This window comes from Alosa pseudoharengus, unplaced genomic scaffold (assembly GCF_046254945.1).
Source record: "Alosa pseudoharengus isolate Yale_2024_CS ecotype anadromous, Long Island Sound unplaced genomic scaffold, YU_APseudo_1.1 YU_APseudo_1.1_scf_23, whole genome shotgun sequence".
Taxonomy (NCBI): Eukaryota; Metazoa; Chordata; class Actinopteri; order Clupeiformes; family Clupeidae; genus Alosa; species Alosa pseudoharengus.
In genome coordinates this window covers 29,787,989-29,795,992 of record NW_027468685.1, presented here as the reverse complement: position 1 = coordinate 29,795,992, position 8,004 = coordinate 29,787,989, and the positions used below count along the sequence as shown (strand labels likewise).

Genomic DNA, 8,004 nt, shown 5'->3' with positions numbered 1-8,004 from the left:
TCTATGCTTTGTGCATTGATATTTATATTCACTGTGTGTTCACTCAATACTTTAATTATTATATCCACTGTGTGTTGCATTGTATTCATTGCTTGAAAAACATTAGGCTGCATCAGTAGCAGTTTCCATGTGCACATTGTCATTGCTTTGCTGTAGGCCTTTGACCAAGACATACATAGATGTAAAAGGGAACCATAATGTCACTGTTTACACAATTTGAAAGTATTAGTAGCCTATACCTACATTATCCAAATTACAGCATATTAGTAACTTGAAAAACATAGACAAATACATTTGGGCAGACCCCTTCTTGTAAAGTGGGTGGATAGATTGTTATGGTTATGGATTAATAGAGGGTTTTTTTGTATATTATGGTATTTGTTTATTTTCATTAGGTTAGGCTTATTGCATTGACATTGTATTGTCTGTTATTGCTATGTTCCTTAATGTAGTTCAACATTTCAAAACCATCCCCTGCTCATTTTTAACGGTTGTATGGTTTTTATTTGTAAGTCGATTTTAACAAAAGTGTCTGCTGAATCTTAACAATAACCATAACCATTGATAAAATACTGGCATGGTGGTAGCTTGAGGTTTAAATGGAGTAGACAAACTCATTGGGGAGTAAAATGAAAATGTATTCGGTTCCTCTAGTTCCAGCAAAGTCCTTAAGGCATTATAAAGTCTCTGATTTCATTCATTAGACAAAGACTTTGCCTGCTTTATGTACCTTTGCCTCATCATCTACCTGTGCTTCAGAGGAGCGGATGTGACGTGGAAGTGACTGTTTCTATGTGACGTAATTGTGTATCATGGCAACAAGACGTGCCTTCTCGCTCTGTCAGTCAAATCATTCAAGGTGCAGCTGCAAAGTCCTTTGCAACTGCTGTTGTTGCTGTGTGTTCAGTAACTATGTCTTCATTTGGGAATCGGTCCGAATGAAGACATCTACTACCAGCTAGCAAGCTTTTGTCATCGTTGTCTTGCTAGCTGTGTCGTTGTCGATTTTAGCTAAGTTATTTAGCTACTTTAGCTATTATACAGGGTACAGGAGCACCACTGAAAGAGTTTTACGTCACGCTAGCTGGCGAGATCGTGTTCTCTGTCTTGTAGGCTAGTTATCGAGGTAGACATCCAAGGAGTAAGATGATGCTTGAATCCATCAAAGTTACTGGTATGTATTTTTTCATTATGCATTTTCAGAAAGTATTTTGTATCCCTCTTGCATCTAGAGTAAAGTGTTTAAATCCAACAGTCCAGTGATCAAGCTGTCACAAACAACACAGTGTTTAGGCAATGTAATCTTATGAAAACTATTGGGTTATTCTTTCTTCAATTATATTTGAACGAGTGTTATAACGATGTAACTATACCCAAGGATGTTCAGGAGGTTTTCAATGTTACCTAGTTCATTGTCGTGTTGTGCAATTTTGAACTCATTATAGTGGATAATGTCAGTCCACATAGACTCCGTGTTGACAGAATAAATGAAAAAGAGCTAATGTCTTGTCCTGTCTTGTCTAAATGCTGTGGATGTTGTGGACCTTGACATAACAATAAATGTGGTTGTGTAGTCAACCTCCACTTAATGTTTCGTAGTTCATGTGTTTTAGATGGTACAGGGGGACTCTTCGATATCAGAAAAATATTTCAGCCGACTGTTTTACATGTTTTTTTTATCCGCTGTTAAAAGCCTCAGATCGATTCATCCAAGCGGAAGAACAATGCATCAGAATACTTTTTCATATCGAACTCAGAACCAGTATCGTGTAATGACCTGAAATTATAGCCTACCATGCTTCTGTAATCAAATTGATGTCATGATTCATGATTCACGAAATTATTTTCTAAACAGAGCTCCAACCACTTGATTGTGCCCTTTTGAAAGTTTAGCCAGGTCATCTCTAAATGGAAGTGGATCCAGCGTTAAGTGTTCCTCCTGTCTGGTGCCGGCGGAGGCTCAGTCATTAGTGTTCTGTGGGTGCCCTCTCTTCCACCGCACTGGTACTGCATGCCAGCCGGAGCGCAGAGCAGCGCAGTTCAGCTGGCAGTGTTGCCGCCTGGGGCCCCTTGGCACTGAGGCTCTCCAGTCCAGTCTATGCTCTCTCTTTCTCTATCTCTCTCTCTCTCTCTATCTCTCTCACATTCACGTTCTCTCTCTCTCTTTCTCTCTCACATTCACTTTCTCTCTCTCTCTCTGTCTCTCTACCTCTCTCACTCACTGGCTCTTCTTGCTCCTATTCTCCTCTGTCCACAAACATCAAGATCACTTTATAATGACTAGACTACCCATGGAATATATGTACCTAGTGGCCAGTGAAGCAGGAGAAAAACGCTTACATCATATCCGCTGTAGCATCGACTAAAAATAGATGCATCCACGCTGTCACATCCACTGTCATATCCACAGCACGGGTATAATAGATGCTGCTTGAAGCTGAGTTAGTGTTACCTTGTGTGTGTGTGTGTGTGTGTGTGTGTGTGTGTGTGTGTGTGTGTGTGTGTGTGTGTGTGTGTGTGTGTGTGTGTCTGAACATGAAGGAACCGGGGAGCTGTTATTGTTTGGGACAGCGCATGAGAGCTGTGTTGCTTTGAAAACCTAATGAGACATGGGACACTGTCACCACAAAGAGACCCTCTTGAGTGTGGGGTGTTCAGAGAGCCGGTGTCAGAGTGCCAGCTTGTTTTTCTGACAGAAACGGGCCAAAGACATCGTTCCTGTCCTCTCTCTATCTCACTTACATACACCTACTTGCTTCCTCTCTCTTCCTCTCAGTCATGCTCTCTCTCGCTCTCCCTCTCTCCTTCCCTGTTTGAATAAGAGGATTAGTCTGTTCAAGTAGAGATAGAACACACTCGTCCAGGAAATAATGGGACTCCCTTTTTTAAGCCTCAGCTTAAGGTAAACATCTCACATTACCCATGCATTATCTCTCTCTCTCTCTCTCTCTCTCTCTCTCTCTCTCTCTCTCTCTCTCTCTCTCTCTCTCTTTCTCATGTGCCCTCTCGGTCTTCCTCTCTCTCTGTGTCTGATTCTCATTTACACTCTTATTATTCCTCTCTCTCTTCCCCACTCTCTCTCTCTCTCTCTCTCTCTCTCTCTCTCTCTCTCCCTACTCAGAGCGTTTGCACTGGCCAGAGCTGGAGCAGACTAAGAAGCACGTGTTGGCACTGGAGAAGCCCCTGAGCCCCAGCCAGCTGTGCCTGGAGCGCCTGTCGTCCGGCATGCTCAAGGACCTCCTGACCACTGGCACCCGCAGCTTCACCGTGCTGCTGCAGAGCGAGGACGACGAGCAGCAGAGCCCCAAACACTCCCCGTACCGCTGGCCGCGGCGGGCACCGCGATGTGGCTCCGTGGCCGGGCCGGGCGCGTCGGGTACGTCGGGGCGCGGAGAGAAGAGCCACCGCGCCACCAGCACCGCCGCTGGCTCCCTGATGCTGCTGTCTGCGGAGGGGTGCGGAGACGCGCGGCAGAGCCAGGCCATCTTCCAGACCGGCAGTGGCGTCGGCGGCCTCAAGCCCAGCCAGAGCATCACAGTGTCGGGGAGCACCATGGGCCTGTCCCCGCGTCCTGCCGTCCAGTCCCGCAAGAGCTGCTCCCCGCGCGCCACCACCAAGCTGCCCCTGCTGGCCAAGAATGGCAGTGCACGTGACGGGGAGAACTCCATCAAGAAGCTGTGCATCCTGACCGCCATCAAGCCCGCCAACGTGGAGAAGGAGAAGCTCAAGTTCTTCAAGTCCAACTACAGCTACAACCCACAGTTTGAGTACAGCAACCCCGTGTCCTCTCAGGTGATCGCCAAACACAACAACGCCTCTGACCGCTTCCTCACACAGGTAAGTAATGCCCCCCAACACACACACACACACACACACACTCTCGCACTGACACATACATACATACACATACACACACATACACACACAATTGCCCTGACTACAATGGCTGAGCTACACCCTACTGGCTACTGGTTGTCCACTACAACAGGCAGCCTTGACCTCTACCCCTCTTCATGTTTTTCTGCCAGACCTGTAATCCTGCAGGCTTCAGTGAGAGCGTCTGACCTCTGCCAACCTCTCTGAGCTTCAGTCTGTGCTTTAGAACATTTGATCTGTGTCTTACCCTCCTCCTCTTCCTCCTCCCTGACCTGCTTTTCACCCTCATCACTTTGTTCCTGCCAAGACGAACAACATCTCTCTCTCACCTGGCTAGTGGCTACAGGTGTCAGTGAGTCTGCCACCAGTCTGTGCCAACGTAAGATCATCTGATCTGTGCCAACCTTAGAGCTTCAGTCTGTGCCAACCTGAGAGTGACTGATCTGTGTCTCACCCTCCTCCTCATCCCCTGCCTCCTGTCTTTCACCTTCCTCCTGCTCCCTTGCTTGCTGCCAAACTGAGTACTACTGTATCTCTCCAGTCACCTGGGCACAGGTAGAGCGGATCCATCTCTCCATTCACCTGGGCACACTGGTCCCTGGGTCCCCTGGGTCGATCTCATCTCCCATCTCTCTCTCTCACTAATTTCCTGTCAATCACTATGGTCCTGTTGCAATCAAAGGCAAAAAGCCCCCCCCCCCCCAAAAAAAAAAGAAACTGTTTATGTGTGCATTACATCCACTTATTAGGCAGTGCATCCAGAGACACAGTGGGCGGCAGAGAGGAGACCGCAGAGATGCCCAGTCACAGGGCAAGACTGGACAAACAGATTAAGTTATCTGTGTGTCTGAGTGGAGTAGTGCGATCGATCAGCCTTTGCTAAACGCAGCAGAGTGATCTGGCAGAACAGTCAGCTACGCAACGCAGCGAGAACAGCTGAGCCACGCAGAGGTCAGAACACCACCGTATCATTACAGCTTAAGGTGACAGCTAGATGATCTCTGGGGAAACAGAACTGGATAATCTGGCCTAGGAAAGACCAAGTTTAACTCAGCCAGAGTATCTGTGTTCTTTTCATTTGAACTTGAAGCTGCATGGCTGTGAATGTGAAAGAACAGTTTGGTGGTGAACTCACTGAACCCAGTGAGGAGGTTCCCACTCTCTTGTCATTGACACCCACAGATTTTACTCGGTCCGCTGATTTTGAGACTTATCTGGGCCATTGCAGACCTTCCTTTTTTTTATCAATATTACAACAAAGAGCATTCAAACAAGCAAGAAACCTTAGCCACAGTCATTCTTCTCAGTCACTTCAGGTGAATGGTTTGATTTTCCCCTGCAGAGTGAGTGACCTATTGGAATGTTAGTCAGAACAGTTGGGTTGCTATGGTTCCCATTGTTCTGTTTACAGTTCCTGTGTGACTGTGACATCAGCGTTGTGTGGGGAGAGGTGGCAGCGGATCTTTCTGGTAGTTTCAGGTTGTCACCCACATACAGTGTTGGGGGGGGGACAAGAGAAGTCTGAGCAGTAAACTGGGTAAAAGGATCCCAAGAGGCGGTCTTCCTCTCTTCTCCTCTTCTCTTTCCTCTCCTCCTCAATCCCATTCTATCCTCCTCTTCTCTTGACCCAGACCCAGCTCTCAATTATATGGATTATGCATGCAACGAGGAAGCACATATGGGAAGGCACTGCCTGATTTAATTCTTCACATTAAATCATTAAAAGTCAGTAACAAACCCTCAGTAAACCTGATGCCCTATCTTAGTACTACTGGTTTTATGTCTGGGTCAGATTGCATATTTTTTTTGTCTTCCACAATGGTCTTTTAGGATTGACCATGTCAGACTAGGCGAGCATAGAACCATAAATTCTTGCCGCATCTTGGTCAGGAGGTTGGCCACAGTACAAGATCCTGTATTGTTCGGGTTGTGTGTCATCATAGTGTCATAGGAGATTCCCCCTTATTCTGACATGTTCGACTTTTATTCATGGGATCTCAGCTCATCACAGATAATAAATCGCTGGCCATTGAGTATGTCACATAACAAGACGCATTCCTCCAAGTCCTGCAGAGTCATTCCCGATCTTTCATATTCGGGCACGACGCTGGCAAAATGGGGCTGAAATCGTGTAATCTGACCAAGCCATCAGCTATTAACTAGTATTAGTACTAGCTGGTTGACCATGGGAGGCAATGCAATGGCACTGTAAGTGATTTGGTTAATGATCTGTGGTGGTCAGCATTGGTTATGCAGGAGAGCTGACCGCCTCGAGGCCCCAAGGCCAGAGAGCCTGCATCCCACTGCACACAGAGACACAGAGAGACATTCCGTGTTCCGCATTCCATTCTACACGCCACATTCCATCGGGATCTGTTGTGGTTCCGTCAGCCCGAGCATCTCCTGAGAAGACAAATGTGGGGAGAGAGTTAAGGAAGAGGGATCATTACCACTGAGCACAGGGCTTTTAGGGGTGGAGGAACTCAGGCGTGGGGTAATCATAGGACCAGTTATGTAATAATGATCTAATAATGTAAAGGGAGCGATGCTAATAGAACCGGCGGTGCTAGGACTGCACGTGTTGGGAGCCAGTAAATAATAGAGGAACACAAAGTGCAGCAATTTCAGAAAGCACATGCAGACCTACTACACATGTAAGGAAATAATGTCCTATGGTGTGCTAAATGTGAAATATAATCCTTACTACTGTGTCAACGTGTTCAACACTGTTGGTTATAACCATTTCACCTGTTTGTTTGTTTTGCCATCTCTGGCCTGTTGTGTTGTGCTGTGCAGGCAGTGCGGATCATGGAGCTGGCCTTGCTGAAGTACGGCAACTATGAAAAGTTTGAGCAGGCCACAGGGGGCAGTCTACTGACCAAGAGCCGCATCTGGTACCAGGTCAAGAAGTACATGGAGAAGGAGGGATGTCTTGGGGAGGTGAGACAGTGCAGAGACACACACACACACACACACACACACACACCACACACACCACATTACACAAAATTACTATTGATTTAATGTGCCTCAGAGCTAACTTCCCTTCAGGAGATACAGACAGTTTTGGACAGAGTGCAGCAGCAGTGTGTGTGTGTGTGGGCGTGGGCATGTGGGTAGGCTTGGGTATCGAATATCGAGTATTGGTTGGAACCGGGACTATCTTTGCGATTTTCCCGGAATCGTTCAAAAGTTTAAATTTCGATTCCTACTTTCGATTCCCAGTCTGCCGACAGGAAGAAGAAACGTCTGAACACCAACGAAGAAGCGCATAGTTAATAGAATTAAAATTCATGGAGAAGGTCAGACTATTTCATTCAGAAAGCAGGGTTCCCGAGGATCCTTAAAAAGTCTTAAATAGGCTACAACTGAATTTTCGAAAGAGAGGTATTAAATGTGCGTATGGGACCGCCAGCGAGTGCAAGAGAGCGAGTGATGTCTCCATCCAGTTTCGTGTATTTAAAACGCAATTGTATACGTGATAGGCTATTAGGCTACGGGAGGAAGTGTAGTGGTTGCAGAGTGAAGATGTTTTTCACGGGTTTGGTTAAAGGTGTGAAAACGGTAATAATACAGTAGGCCTATGTACAAAATAATATGCCTGGCGTTTTCGTGGTGTAGCTGAGGCCTGAGAGATAGACAGGGTAGCCTACGTGGAATGAGGGAGCCTACGGTAGAATGAGCGGGAGAAAGAGTTGGTAAGCCAGTTAGCGATAGGTTGGCCATATGTTCGAATTTAGGCCGGACATATGGATTTTAAAAGCCCTGTCCGGCGTCCGGCGCAGCCTCAAGCCGGACGTTTATTTGTTCTCCTTTTTGGAGTTGCGCTTGGCATCTAAAGTCTTTGCTCGGACGCAGCATCGTTTCACAAACTATGGACGCGAAGACTGCTGGTGAAATTATGTGCAGTGCTTCGCAATCAGGAGGAAATACTGTATACCGGTATGTTAAGTTGATCTTTCCAGCGTGTGTTGCTGGCCTAGCCTAGGGAAGAAAATATCTGTCTTAAGTTATAATAGCCTACCTGTAATATCTGCCAGCAGCTTGCTTGCCAGCGTTTCCCAGTAGGCTAGGCCTACTTAGCAAAAGTTGTGAAATATAACCGCATATGCTTTGAATGTCGGCGAC

At 46.6% G+C, this 8,004-nt stretch overlaps 1 protein-coding gene across 1 annotated transcript in view; it reads left to right on the top strand.

Annotated features, from left to right (window-relative positions):
• Window positions 1-906: 906 nt before the first annotated feature.
• Window positions 907-8,004, top strand: part of matcap2 (microtubule associated tyrosine carboxypeptidase 2) — a 16,070-nt gene continuing 8,972 nt past the window's right edge. Inside the window, exons 1-3 of the mRNA XM_076301043.1 lie at window positions 907-1,174; window positions 3,122-3,837; window positions 6,673-6,816. Coding sequence (XP_076157158.1) covers window positions 1,147-1,174; window positions 3,122-3,837; window positions 6,673-6,816 — 888 coding nt within the window. The 5' untranslated portion in view covers window positions 907-1,146. The remainder of the gene's footprint in view (window positions 1,175-3,121; window positions 3,838-6,672; window positions 6,817-8,004) is intronic.